Genomic DNA, 15,331 nt, shown 5'->3' with positions numbered 1-15,331 from the left:
ATGAGCACTCACCCCCTCCAGGTCTTATCATGAGCAGTGATGCAGGATTCAACATCTGCTGCGCTACACACATTCTCTGAGTATGGGGCTAATTTGACTTTTTCTTTTTTCGATGTTTGGGTACCAACATCTGTGCTACTGGTGGTACAGCCCTGGCCACGATTGTTAAGTGCGCCTGTCGCTCTCTCCGCAGAGACGGCGCTTCGCACGTGGGCGCTCGCGGCCAGGAGCAGCAGCTGTCGGCGTTGCAGAATATTACGGCGCTGCTGCGGCAGTCGTTCAGCAGCCAGTTCGTGTTCCCCGTGCTGGGGCACGAAGATGCGCCCGGCGCCTACCACAACCTCACGCAGCTATGGAGCTACTGGCTGCCCTCCGAGGCGCTGCACACCATGCGCAAAGGTAAAGCATCGTGATAACTGAAGTCCGTAACGTACCTGGTTATTTATATAGTGGAGTTGGCTGATGGAAAATTATTCTGTTACGTAGCCTGGTGCATTATTGTTGTTGTTTTTGTGGTCTTCAGTCTAAAGACTGGTTTGATGCTGTTCTCCATGCTATTCTATCCTCTGCAATCCTTTTCATCTATGAGTAACTACTGCAACCTATATCCTTCTGAATCTGCTGAGTGTATTCACCTCTTAGTCTTCCTCTACGATTTAAACCTCCCCCCCCCCCACCATTATTAAATTGGTGAGCCCTTGGTGCCTCAGAGTGTGATCTATCAACCGATCCCTTCTTCTAGTCAGGTTGTACCACAAATTTTTCTTTTCCCCAATTCTGTTCAGTACCTCCTCATTTGTTACGCGATCTAACCATTTAATCTTCAGCATTCTTCTGCAACATCACGTTTCAAAAGCTTCTAAAAAATGGTTCAAATGGCTCTGAGCACTATTGGACTCAACATCTCAGGTCATCAGTCCCCTAGAACATAGAACTACTTAAACCTAACTAACCTAAGGACATCACACACATCCGTGGCCGAGGCAGGATTCGAACCTGCGACCGTAGTGGTCGCGCGGTTCCAGACTGAAGCGCGTAGAACCACTCGGCCACCAGCGGCCGGCAAAAGCTTCTATTCTCTTCTTGTCTAAATTGTTTATTGTCCATGTTTCAGTTCCGTATATGTCTATAATCCATACAAATACTTTCAGAAAAGACTTCCTGACATATAAATCCAAACGCGATGTAAAAATAATTTCTTTTCTTCGGAAACTCTTTCCTCGCCATTGACAGTCTTCATTTTATATCCTCTCTACTTCGACCATAATCAGTTATTTATTAAATGAATTTAAATTGAGACTTAATTATAGAAGATATCTCGGTTCTCCGCCTGGATTGACCTACCAAGCAACAATTTGCTTGGAAAGGAAAAACAATTACCGGATAGGCCTCCATTCAGGAAAAATTAATGAAATCGTTATTGGTGAGTCTTGATTAATTCTGTAGGAGAATCAGATTGGGAAATGTTCTTAAATGTATTAAAAAATCATACAAGTGCTCAAAGAAAACTCACTCAAATCTGCACAAAACCCAGTGGCCTTTTTGCTTAATATGACTACCGAATATTAAAACCATACACACTGCTCAAATTAATTACACGATTTATATAGCAATCTAATCACATTAATAGATCCATGTCACCCTGTTTCCCATAATCATAAAGTTACAGAGCACAAAGGAAACATTAGTACAAATTCTAAAAATAGCGAAATTATTCTCAACTCCTGCCTACACAAGGTGTTCTTAGTTATTCTATAACAGCTGAAACTAACTAAGAAATGAATTAAGGACTGAATGAAGCTGAAACTTATACATTCACAAAATTGCAGCACTAAGGACTAAAACTAGATGCTACCTGTTCTCAGAGCAGTGGGACTGCTCACGTATCACCTACAGTCTCTACTGTGGACCGGAAGTTGGCACACAAACAATATGCATATTGTGCCTGTGCCAACGTAGCAAGGACGACAGACCATCAATCGCTGATGTTTTTCTGACCCAGAAGAGATCCCCGTTGCAAATCGCAAAAGTTGGCTAAGCTGTCCCTACATTCACAAAGACTTACCCCAAGACCAGAGACATAAGTAGTATTGTAAGGATGGCATCAGCGCAATTTTGATATAACATTGATATCCAAATTAATTAAATTGATCAATTAATTACTCTCACGCACCCACCCCCACCCCCACCTGGACCTCCTCCCCCTACATGACGTCATGTATTTTCCTCGGCCTCCACGAGAGCCCCGCCCCTCCCCCTTCCTAACCCTCCCACTTCCCAACCTATGCTATTGGTGGTACTTTCGAATTTTGGCATAAATTTAGAATTTTGGCGGGAATTACAACCGGTTCCTGGTGCAAAAATTTCACAATACTACCCTAAATTAGCGGCAGACCTACTCAAACACTACCCTTCACCTGCAAGCTGGTGGGGACAAAAAGGCTGGAGTGGAAGATACTATCTTTATTTGTGGCTGGAATTGTGTTCAGCTGACAAGATGCTGGTGTTGGACAGAGAGGATTTTGATAGCTACATTACCTTAAGCATACAGCTGAGGACTTTGTCTATTGCTGTTTTCTGTTAGAGTTCGCTATACACACCTCACCATGAATTACTTGACAATCACCCTGCAGTCCAGGTAATCAAGACCAATACGTGCTACCACAGCTGATTGAAAATGCTTCTCTGTTCTAATTAGGTATCGGAACTGTCGTGAAAAAACTGAAGCACTTGTAATCAACGGGTCATATAACAACACCTGTACTTGGGATCGGGAAAAAATATTTGTAATAAAAGAACTACCGCAAAAACCGTCCCCAGAAAATTACAGTTTGTCAGCAGTTGCAGCTGTGTCTTCCTCGACAGGCGGTCATGAGCTGACCAACTTGGAGGCAGTCTTACTCCCCACCACCCTACCACCCCTAATCTGTCTCTCTCCTAACTGTAGATAGGGATAGAGGCCTGTTCTGTCTTGTCGCTGATGGTCCAAAAAGAAATCCTTTTGATGGCATTGATATACAGTCTCCAGTCTGCAAAAATCAGTCGGAGGTAGGCAGAAGACTAGAACAAGATGCTTCATACAATCTATTAAACGTATTTCTCTGAAGGACTGGATCACTCCTGGAGCAACAACGAAAATTCGGAGAAATCTCTAGATCACTTTTTCAAACGTCCGCTGATTGGAAAACAGGCAGCTCACTGCCTATGCTGACCGCAGCCCCTGGAGCAGCCTCCCGCCGATCTGATGGCGGAGTCTGCAGTACAATGCTTCCCGGATGAGCATGTGACTGGGTGGTCAACACTATCGATGCCGACAGAAGCTACGCTTAAAACAGACGGTCACACTGTCGTCCCCTGAACAAAAGTGGGATTAATGATGGTTATCCTGACTGCATGTTTTTGTCTAAAGGGGCAGCTGCGATCTCCTATGGAAGACGCCCACCACATCTCTGCTACCTCCGCCAGCAAGCGCACGCCGTTCAGAGGGGGAAAAAATTCACTGTAACAGTTATTTAACGTCAACGCACCTCTCATAAGTGAGTCTCTATTAAAAAGGAAAACACAATTGCGACAACAATAAATATCACCATTGTTTGAAAATAGGTGCAGCCCACTTTCTTTTGGTTTTATGAGCAAAACCGGTATAGTTTTTACGTTCGACTGCAGGACACAATTCGCGTCATATTATATTGCCATACAAGAAAGTGAAGAAGACTACAGCACCACCCCCGATTACGGATGATCAGACTGCAGGGGTCAGGGCTATGCACCATCTATACATGTCCAACCTGCGTAAAATCGGGAAAAATGTTCACTATCGCTCACTTCGGAGGGATCAGTTTTCGACTTCCAGAAAGGGCACCGCATTTTTACTTCCCCGACAATTCCTGGGTGTGTGGTGGGGGGGGGGGGGGGAGGACGTGAGCACAGCCCTAGGACAAAGAAATTCCCACCATTTTGAAAACTCCCGCCAATATTCGAAAATCCTGTCAGTAGGTTAGATGGTGGTCGGGGGAGGGTTTGGGAGGGAGAGACGGCAGGGAGCCACATGTAGGCTGAGGAAAACACATGACGTCATACTGGGGGCGCCAGGGGGGAGTGGAGGGTAGGGGGAATAATTAACTGATCAATTTCATTAATTTTCGTATCTATTTGACATCAAAATTGTGCTCATGCCCCCATTACCCTAGTAATGACATACAGAAACTGCAGCACACGACAAACACGCTTAGAAGCAGACAACCGAAGGGATGGAACAAGGAGAACTTAGGGAGAAATTGCAAGAATATGGTTATTTACTGTTTTGTATTAAATGAAACTCTTAATATGCATGTAGCTAATGTGGAAAATGATTTAGATATGAAATATAATTGATATATGATAATTTAGTATTGAAAGGTCAGTATTCCTATTAGCTCATCTATCTTTCAGTGTGAATTCATAGGAGTGCCAACACATAATTGATGAAGAAATGCAGAATTTGACATCAACACTGAAAGTCTGTGAAGCAACTTTTATAGAGACGTTTCAAGATTTCAAATATGAAAAAAGGCTGTAAATTCCATAGTAAGGAATTTTGAGGTTTTGTCTGAAATTGAGCCTACATGTCAAGCCAAATAACATATAACAGACACAAACTGCCACGAATCAAAATTCGGTACCAAATGCGATCGAAAGATAGTACTCCTCAGCGTTGGGTAAGATGTGAGCTACATCCTAGACGTTTGTAATAGTTTGAGTGGAAAGAATGATGAATTAAAAGAGAAGATACTGTGGCAACAATGAGAAAAGAGATGAAAAGAGGAGGGAATTAATTTGTAAATTCAAGTAATAAACGTATTCCTGCAAAAGCTCGTCCAGCACAGAAGGTAAATTTCATTGCCGATCACTAACGAACATCATAACTCGTCAGAATATTTATTCATGATTTACCAAGTGTTTTGGTCCATAAGATTTAAAGTACATGGTAAGGGTTGGGTTGTTTTGGAGGAGTAGACCAGACAGCTAGGTCATCAGTCTCATCGGGTTACGGAAGGACGGGGAACGAAGGCGGCCGTGGCCTTTCAAGGGAATCATCCCGGCATATGCCTGGGGTGATTTGACATGATAAGCAATCAAGACAAATATCGCAATTTACCTTAGTAACATGAATGCGTATAACTTCGTAGATTTGAAGAAAGGAGTAGATCGTAATTTAAACGCAGAAAATAAAAAAAAAACATATCTAAAGTACCGTGGTTATGGTTGGAGAAATACTAGTCTCATGTAGTTAAGACCAGGAGAAGCTAAAATGAAATTGAGAACTGGGAAGGGATCCCTATTTGGAGTAGAGTTTTACGATATGCAACTACCTGCCCTGGATGTAACAAGGCACATCTGTGTAGAAAAGAAGAAAGATTTGATTTAAATGTCTCGGTACCTGACAAATAATGACCACGTAAAGTTTTGCGAAACGCAGTGAATTTTTACTATCTATGAACTACATGACTTAGAGCTACTTATTGCATTTCCACGTCCAGTATGTTGTTCATTCAGTTGCAACACTATGATTGTAATATCCTTAGAAAACTAGATCCAAACTACCCATAACTTTGACACAAAGCACATTAATACAGCAATTACGACCATTAATTACGTAGTATGCTTAAAAGTAATTTTCCTCAAATTCATGATTTTAGCACTTGGATCCTTTTTTTATTTCATATCTTAAATTCAGTGTGCACTGGTATGAACTTAAGAACGAATGTAACATTCACAGGACAAGCCACTGCAAGTAACATAACTCAGCGAAAGTTGGACCGTACATGGAAAGAAATTCTACAGAAATACTGAGAGAAGTTAACAGAAAGAAATACGCAACGAGACAGTAATTACACTGGACTCACGGCAATTCACGATGGTCCCCTGGACGTTACAAAAGACGGGACATGGTTCTTAACAGGGTGTGTCATCAATACAGATGGTAATGCATGCTGTGCAATACCCTTGTATGCTGGTTGGTAGCGAATTCTTGTGGTAGGCAGTTCCATATCTCCACCGGCGCGGCTGTCAATTGCCGGTCGTTGATGCAAAATCGACGTGCTGCAATAGTTCTCCGCAATGCATACTGAAAAGGTGCGCGTGGGGAAGGAGTACAGCGTTACAATAATGTTGACCAGTGAGCACCATAATCAAAATATCCACGGGTGTACTGCCGGTCTACAGTGTCCTACGGGCACAATATTTCGGCGATCATACATGTCGCCATCATCAGGTGAACTGACGGACTGAGCTCCTGTGAACGTGCCGGCACGGAGATCCGTACGCTATGGCTACTCAGAGGGAACTGGGTTCGGTAGCGGCGGCGGCCGATTTAAATACCCTCCGCCCGCGGCTCGCTCCCTCCGCTGTCCGCGCCCCGTGCCACGGTCGCGCGGTGGAACGGATTGCGACGGCGTCTGAGATGACGTCGGAGTGATGGCTCTGTCCGCCGTGGTCGTCACAACTATACGTTTGCTCGATTTACTCTTGATTAACCCAATCGCTGGTTCCCAAGCCTTGCTAAGATTATAGCCGCAGCCACGGTTTATGAGGTCGTCATTGGTGCGAATTTCGATGGCCTCTCTAACAACGCTGTCCCAGTATCTCGAAGTCTGTACCTGAATCCTTGTGCGTTCATACTCCATAGCCTGATTTTCCGACAAACAATGTTCAGCGACCACCGACTTGCTCGGATACATCAGTCGAGTGTACCTCTAGTATTCACGGTATTCACGATCCTCGACGGTACGCATCGTCTGACCAATATACGACTTGCCACATTGACACGGAATCTGGTACACGCCGGCCTTCCTCAAACCGAGGTCGTCTTTGGCGCTCCCCACCAGTGCACGAGTTTTATTCGGAGGACAAAACACAGCTCCGACCCGGTGTTTCTTCAAAGTGCGGACGATTTTCCCCGAGAGTGCGCCTGTATATGGAATAAACGCAGTGCCTACATCCTCCCTCATGATTTCATCCATCTCCACAGGTTGTGCTGTAGTGGTTGGGCGGAGAACACCCATTTTTTCGAAATACAGTTCTCAGATGTTCCAATTCCTGGGGTAGGCTCTCTGCGTCAGAGATAGTACGCGGCCTATGTACTAGAGTTTTAAGTGCCCATTCCTCTGTGAAGGGTGGTGGCAGCTGTCTGCGTGCAAATACAGATCAGTGTGCGTTGTCTTCCGATACACCCGATGACTTAGGGTGCCGTCAACCCTTCTCTTGACCAAGACGTCAAGGAAAGCTAATTTACACTCCGTTTCAGTCTCCATAGTGAATTTGATGTTGGGGTGTTTGGAGTTTAGATGTGTAAGGAAGTCAAGGAGTTCATCCATGCCATGTGGCCAGATGACGAACGTGTCGTCCACATAACGGAAAAAGCAAGTAGGTTTCCATTCGGATGACGACAGGTCTACTTCCTCGAAGTTCTCCGTGTACAAATTCACTACCACCGGTGAGAGTGGGCTACCCATGGCGACTCCCTCCGTTTGTTCGTAGTATTCTCCATTAAAAAGAAAATACGTGGTAGTCAAGATATGCCTAAAAAGTTCAGTGGTCTTCTCGACAAACTTCTGACTAATCAATTCTAGTGACTCTCTATGGATGTGGTGAGGACTTAATATTCCCGTCAGGTATTTGGCCAACATATATGTTGGTGCCCTGATGCTGCTGACAATGGGGCGTAATGGTACCCCCTCTTTGTGAACCTTCGGGAGTCCATATAGTCTAGGCGGTACCGGACCTTGGGGTAACAATTTCTTAGCGTCACCCTCTGGTAAATCTGCGTCCTTGAGAAGCGACCTCGTCTTGTTCTCCACCTTCTTTGTAGGGTCAACGCTGATCTTCCAGTAGGAAAAGTCATATATATCGTGGCTATTTTGATTATCAAATACGCCGAGAGAAACTCAAGAATCACAGTAAGCACCATGTTCAAACATTTGCAAGTAAGTACCGCCACGCAGTATAATGCCTCCCCACCTATTATCGCCTGGCCCATCAGAACATATTCGGCAATATTCTTTGGTGCATTACGTGTCCCAACGTCTCGCCATGTGAGGGTATTAAAGGTGCCCAGAACAGTGTCACACATTATCGTCTTAGTTTCCGGGTGCTTAGGTGTGGGGAGGCATAATGTTGCATGGGAATTCTGACTTCCAAATATATGAGTACGGTACTATCACCGGTAAACGTTGTTGGAACATTGTACTCCTTCCACATGTGTATCTTTCCAGGGGTGCATTCGGCTCTGACTTCATTTTCATGTATGACAGTGCGCGACCGCATCGAACATAGCAGGTGGAGGAGCTCTTCAAACGAGAGGGTACACTATGTGATCAAAAGTACCCGGACACCTGGCTGAAAATGACCTACAAGTTCGTGATGTCCTCCATCGGTAATGCTGGAATTCAACATGGCGTGTGCTTACCCTTAGCCTTGATGACAGCTTCCACACTCGCAGGCATACGTGTATTCAGGTGCTGCAAGGTTTCTTGGGGAATTTAAGCCCATTCTTCACGAAGTGCTGCACTGAGGAGAGGTATCGACGTCGGTCGGCGAGGCCTGGAACGAAGTCGGCGTTCCAGAACATCTCAGAGGTGTTCTGTAGGATTCAGGTTGGGACTCTGTGCAGGCCATCCAATTACAGGGACGTTATTGTCTTGTAACCACACCGCCACGTGCCGTACACTATGATAAGGTGCTCGATCGTGTTGAAATATGCAATCACCATCCCCAAATTTTTCTGCAACAATGGGAAGGAAGAAGGTGCTTAGAACATCAATGTAGGCCTGTGTTGTGATAGTGCCACGCGAAACAACCAGGGATAAAAGCCCCTCCATGAAAAACATGACTACACCATAACACCACCGCCTCCGAATGTTAGTGTTGGCACCACACGCACTGGCAGATGACGTTCACCGGACATTCGCCATACGCACACCCAGCCATCGGATTACCACATTGTGTACCGTGATTCTTCACTCCACACAACGTTTTTCCACTGTCCAGTCGTCCATTGTTTGCGCTCCTTACACCAAGCGAGGCGTCGTATGGCATTTACCGGCGTGATGTGTGGCTGTGGATCCTGATGCAGTTTGGAATTCCTGTATGATGGTCTGTATAGATGTCCGCTATTATGCATTACGACCCTCTTCAACAGTCGGCGGTCTCTGTGAGTCAGTATAAGAGGTCGGCCTGTACGCTTTTGCGCTGTACGTGTCCCTTCACGTTTCCACTTCACTATCTCATCGGAAACAATGGACCTAGGGATGTTTAGGAGTGTGGAAATCTCGTATCTCGTGTACAGACGTGTATCACAAAGTGACACCCAGTCACCTGACCACGTTCGAAGTCCGGGAGTTCCGCAGAGCGCCCCATTCTGTCTCTCAAGATGCCTAACGACTACTGAGGTCTCTAATATGGAGTACGTGGCAGTAGGTGGCAGCGCAATCCACCTAATATGAAAAATTATGTTTTTGGGGTGTTCGGATGCTTTTGATCACATAGTGTATTCGGCGACTGGACCGGCCTGCCCCTTCTCCAGACTTAAATCGCACCGAGCACGTGTGGTATGAGTAGGTGGCATGTATTGTAGCAGATCGGCATCCAAGAATGGCCATCCAGCAGTTGTCAAGCGCGATGGTTGAGGAATGGAACGTCAGAAAACAAGAACTACTTACCAACCTTGTGGCCAGAATGGCAGTACGTTGCAGAGAATGCATTCCCGTCCGTGGTGATCACACTCTCTGTTAAGGACAGTGTCCCACAATTTCTTATGTGCAGGGGACCATCACGAATCCATTTGGCTTCAGAGCAACTATTGTCTTTGAATGAAAAGTCATTGTTTTGGTCTCGTTGCATATTTATTTACGTTACCTTCTACACTATACTGTAGCAGTTCTATCTGTATGTGCCACAAGTTTCGTCGCGCTATGTTACTTGGCAGTGGGACTTCATGTGAACGTCACTTGCTGGCCGCTGTGGCCGAGCGGTTCTAGGCGCTTCAGTTCGGAACCGCGTTGCTGCTACGGTCGCAAGTTCGAATCCTGCCTCGGGCAGGGATGTGTGTGATGTCCTTAGGTTACTTAGGTTTAAGTAGTTCTACGTGTAGGGGACTGATGAACTCAGATGGTAAATCCCACAGTGCTTGGAGCCATTTGAACCATTTTGAACGTCACTGTCGCTCAACTGTGTACTTTACATGATCACTCTAAAAGAAATACGTAACACTTTTCTAAAAGTGCTTCTTTTGTTCTACACCTCTGCTTCGTGCATGTATTTAAATTTAATTCAACTTGTTTCTAGAAGCTGTGCTGTGATACCGCTCCATCAAGGTGGCTGCTGGCTGGCTCTGAACACTATGGGACTTAACTTCTGAGGTCATCGGTCCCCTAGAACTTAGAACTACTTAAACCTAACTAATTTAAGGACATCACACACATCCATGCCCGAGGCAGGATTCGAACCTGCGACCGTAGCGGTCGCGCGGCTCCAGACTGTTGCGCCTAGAACTGCTCGGCCACACCGGCCGGCAAGGTGGCTGCTGCACCTAATGTTCGTCTGGACATACTATAGTAGTTTTCCTAATGTGAGAACGGGCAGTGACAAATATTCAGAAGAAACTGAAGGAGGTGTCTGGGGATGACGCTGCAGACTGCAGTACAGTTGCCGGTCGGGCAAGCAGTCTGTCTGGCGATAGTGAGCGCGCCAGCACTCGGGACGTCCATCACAGCGGCAGAACGAGCGCTCCATAGACCACTGCCTTGACTCCTGTGCAGAGTATTCACTAGAATAGTGAAACAGTTGAGGTTGGAAAAGGCTTGCGCCAGGCGGTTTCAGTGAATAATCCCGCCGAGATCACAAAGCTTCTGAGGACGACATTGAAACACCCACCCTACAGCTCTGATCTATCACCGAATGATTACTACCTCTTCAGTAAACTGAAAAAAATCGCTTTGTGCAACAAGATTTGAAGATGATGACTCCGTTTTGAAAGGTGGCAAACAATGCCTCAAACAGTGCAGGTAACTAACGATGTTAAGAATGCATCAAGACATCGTAAAAATATGGAGGGTGTGAAAAACTGTTTAAATAACACTGCGTGTTTCTTTTAGAGTGACCCTCGTAACTATTCTAGTTGTATTCCATCAACCCCTTCAAGTCCATTAAAATGAATCAGGTATACATATCGTGTAGAATGACTCGTTCCACATAATTTTGATAAAAGAATTGTTCGAACGATTAGCGGAGTATGTAACTAACCAACCAATTGTTTAATCGACAAAGATGACCAAATTATGAGCAGTCAGTCTCATTGTGTCAACGGCCTCGGTGAAAGAACCAAGAGAGTGAGTGTATAGGGATCAGGCTGCCCAGTTCCCTTTACGGTGGGTAATGGCTACAAGAATATCGAAAGTGAAAACTGCAGCTTATACTCCTATCGTTAATCCCCATGAAACGTGGTCAGGAAAAGATGACGGATTAGTTCCGCATTGGGATTCCGGTGGAAAGGATTGTGAACGCGAGTGAGTCCATAAGAAAAGTATAGGAGAATCAGTGAAAGGGAAAAATTTCACGACTCTGTCGCGGGATCTCGAAAGTCTGAGTGTCGCAGGGATGGGAAATACAAAGATGCCGTCTACATATAGTTCGGGTCAGTGAAGTGAGACTAAAAGAAGGTAAGGATTTCTGTTCAGAAGAATATAGGATAATATCAACAAGAGCATAGAATGAATCAACGAGAGTAGGGTTCGTTATGTATAAGACGATAGTACGAAGTGGTTTACTGTGATTTCAGCGAAACGACAGGAAACTAACGCCAAAGAGAACAGTTTAGACATTACGAAGTCACAAACAGACGAAGAGAGAGAGAGAGAGAGAGAGAGAGAGAGAGAGAGAGGGACAGAAAAAGAGTAAAACAGAAAACATGGAGTATATCACGGTGAGACAAAAAGGTCGAAATCAGATACTAGATTGTAAGTCGCACCCTAGAACAGACGTAATATCAAATGAAACAATGATGACGTTTAAGAGAATCATGAGGAAGAATCAATGTGGAAATCCGTGATATACTGAATTAATGAGGGTGTGTGGAGCTCTCCGACAAAATAGTTACTATGAAAATGAACACCACGGTCGCCAGCTAAGCTGGAGATGGTTCGTAAACCTCGTCAACAGGCCCTGGTGGACCCATTCATTGGTACCAACCGACAGCCGATTCATACTCTGTTAACGGCGTCATTTGACGCATTATGCAGGGGCGTGGAACCAATTCCGTTCTCCCTGCCGTGGTCTGGTTTCATGTAGTGGAGGAAGTTTAGGAATCGACATTCTTAAATACTGCAGGTACAGAAGTTCGAGAGGACGCTAACAGCTAAGGAATGTGGGTTTACTCAAGTTTATGGCTGGACGAAGGATATTTACAAAAACTCCAGGAATAGATAGGAACATATCAATGTAAGTTACGTGGAAATGAAATTAAACAGGAATTGTGCTGGTTTCCAAAGCGATATGGTAGCACCAAAAGTGTGTAGTAATGAAAAATAAAACGCTCTTTACAACAGATAAATTCAAAATATAAATAATTTAAAATATTCAGTGAAATTAAAAACTAAGGCGTCAACATAAAAGAGTGAAAAAGGAAATCCACTATTAAACGCAGAGGAAAGAGCGGATAGGTAGAAGCAGCACAATGAGGCTCTAGAAGGCAAAGGAACTGTCTGCTGACGTGATAGAAGAAGAAATTTGGGTCGATTTGATCCACTATTAGTATCTGTAGGAACTTTGGGCCACTTGAGATCGAACAACGGAAAAGCAAAGTACGGGAACCCTTGCGACTACACCGGCAGTCTTGGTGAGGAACAATCTACGACTTAGTCTACTATCTTTGTTCACTTCAGTGTCTTAAGAGTCGTTCGTGCTTCAGCGCTCTGAAAGCCATGCATTTACTGATGAACTGCCTTTTAGACTGTTATAATTTAGTAGGGAGGTTGGCGAAATAATTCATAAATAGGTAAACTGTATGGGTAAATCCTATTTGAGTGATAATGTAGTGGAAGCATCGTTTAAATGCAGTAAATGACTGTTGCAAATATTTCACACATGTATGAACGGTAGCGTTACAGAACTGCGGATTAAATTGGAAACAAAGGTAAACAAGCGGAGAAGTGTATATGGTACACGTGCATGCATTGTTCGCATAAAAGCTCTTCAGTTACGAAATTCGAAAGCAAGCACTCAAAGTCGGACAGTACAGTTGCTCGCTATTAATCGGGACGTAAAATTTACGTTCTTTATCACAAATAACCAATGCAAATCAAGCAGTTTAGCCCACTATACCGTATCTAAGTATAAAGTGCAGCAAAATATTTAAAATACTTATCTGCTTCTAGTCCCACAAATAAAGCTCGTATCGGCACTAAAACTCGTTCTCCTAAAGCACCGTCAAATATTCTACCCCCGATCAAAAGTTAAAGTTCTAGCTTACTCTCACCATAATTATTCTAACGATTGATACCCGAACCTGGTTTTAGTAGCGCAACTGCTTAGCCGCCCAGACTATCTCGATGGCCGTCAAGCACAGCCGCCAACACAACACCAATCCAAAAGACAAAAGCCTCCCCTGACGAAAATCTCGAAACCAAAGACTATGTTTGCACTGCTCCTCGATCTTGAATACTTGATATAAATGTGATATCACAAACTACTGACTACGTGTTAAATATTGAAACAATCACCAAGATCCTAAAGTAAATAGTCTCCACATATATACACATTAGTTCAATAAACCCACAATTATTGCTATCGTTTTGCGATCTTTCATAAGAAAAACAATACAGTGTTACAAAAGTTATCAACAAATTTTCTGAATATGTTTACATCCAATTATTCAGTTTACATTAAAACGACCTACTACATTTAGCCAGATGATGTACTACTTACTAGCCAAATGATGTACTACTTATTTATTCTCACTTCCATCGAGATTTAATACAAGTTTTATTCAAGTCCACTTACATAAATAACAGTGTAATCTAATAGCTAACATAAGTAGTCATTACCTGGAATGATTATGTGAGGAAGTCGTTAAAGTTTGCTGTCTTAATCTTGTGTATGATCTGTAGCTGTGGCACATTTGCATATCTATTATTTATAAAATCGTCTGTAGCTTTCTGTATGCAGCAGAATTTAAAATGTATGTATTGTTGTGTTCGCTGATATCATATGACTAGGAGAACTAAAAAAATAATATATTTCTTATTGTATACCCAAAAAGCTGAGAAAATATTCTGATGCCATAAAATGATGTTGCCGACCTCATCACTGAAAAAAAAAATAATGAAACGGTTAAGAAAATAAATAATTTATTCAGAATTTTCAAAGTGCCATATCAGGAAACTGACTGGTTTTAAGTTCCAACAAGAAAGCTCTTCTTTCATGCGCCATTAACACAGAAGCACTACCTTTCATTTATGATATTAAAAGCGCAGAAATACGTCAGTAGTAGCAGGACTCTAGTCAACAAAAACCATTTCACATTTGTTTTAATCTGTTACAAGGAAATAAAATAGTTAAATTTAAGAAAACAATATCTAAGTAGTAACTTCTGTTTCTTATAACATCTATTCTTCGGATCAGACGTTGCAAGTTCACTGTAAAATTCCCCGTGGTATTGAGGAAAAATTGTCAACTTCTTCAACAGGCAGTTCTGTTTTGCAACTGATAATCATAGCTGGTCTTTCATATGATGTACAGTATGTCATGCGTCTGTTATAGGTTTTGCTCTGAATAAACTTCCATTTTTCCATTATTCCGTTCCAAAATATGAATTTTCATGTATCTATTTGTGATGGATAAGTATAAGGATACATTTACATTCACAAAAATGTTTCAGGAGCATCTTTAAAATCAAGAAAGTCTATTTTATTCACTGGACTTGCATGGAATCGGTACACAGCTTCACATGATTTGCGTAAATTTTGCGAAACAAAAGTCCTTGTTTACCGTTCTCCGTTTCTCTATAAGTGCAAAATCTCGGTCACGGTTCACGTGTTGTGCCTCTTCACCAAAAACTTAGACTATTTATTATCTTGTGAAACCATCCCAGGCTATACGGAGGAGAGCTTGACTCATGACACTTGGAACTTACTGGGAAGCAAAGCTCTTCACAAAGGCCATACGACATCTAGCAGTGAATGTTTGGAACATTTTCTCCGTCATTTGATATTTGAAGAAAAAAAATGAAGTGATCGTATGGCATTGTTGGCCGGGATGCCCCATTCGGGGGAGTTCGGCCGCCGTATTGCAAGTCCTT

The 15,331-nt window shown here is 43.4% G+C and overlaps 1 protein-coding gene across 1 annotated transcript in view; it reads left to right on the top strand.

The window, feature by feature from the left end:
- The window catches only part of LOC124777794 (acid sphingomyelinase-like phosphodiesterase 3a), a 573,663-nt gene that overhangs the window by 454,760 nt on the left and 103,572 nt on the right, over window positions 1–15,331 (top strand). Inside the window, exon 5 of the mRNA XM_047253312.1 lies at window positions 194–399. Within this exon, the coding sequence (XP_047109268.1) occupies window positions 194–399 (206 nt within the window). The remainder of the gene's footprint in view (window positions 1–193; window positions 400–15,331) is intronic.

Source organism: Schistocerca piceifrons, chromosome 1 (assembly GCF_021461385.2).
Source record: "Schistocerca piceifrons isolate TAMUIC-IGC-003096 chromosome 1, iqSchPice1.1, whole genome shotgun sequence".
In the NCBI taxonomy this organism is placed as follows: Eukaryota; Metazoa; Arthropoda; class Insecta; order Orthoptera; family Acrididae; genus Schistocerca; species Schistocerca piceifrons.
Note: the sequence above shows the minus strand (reverse complement) of the source record. Positions and strands in the feature narration are given on the sequence as shown.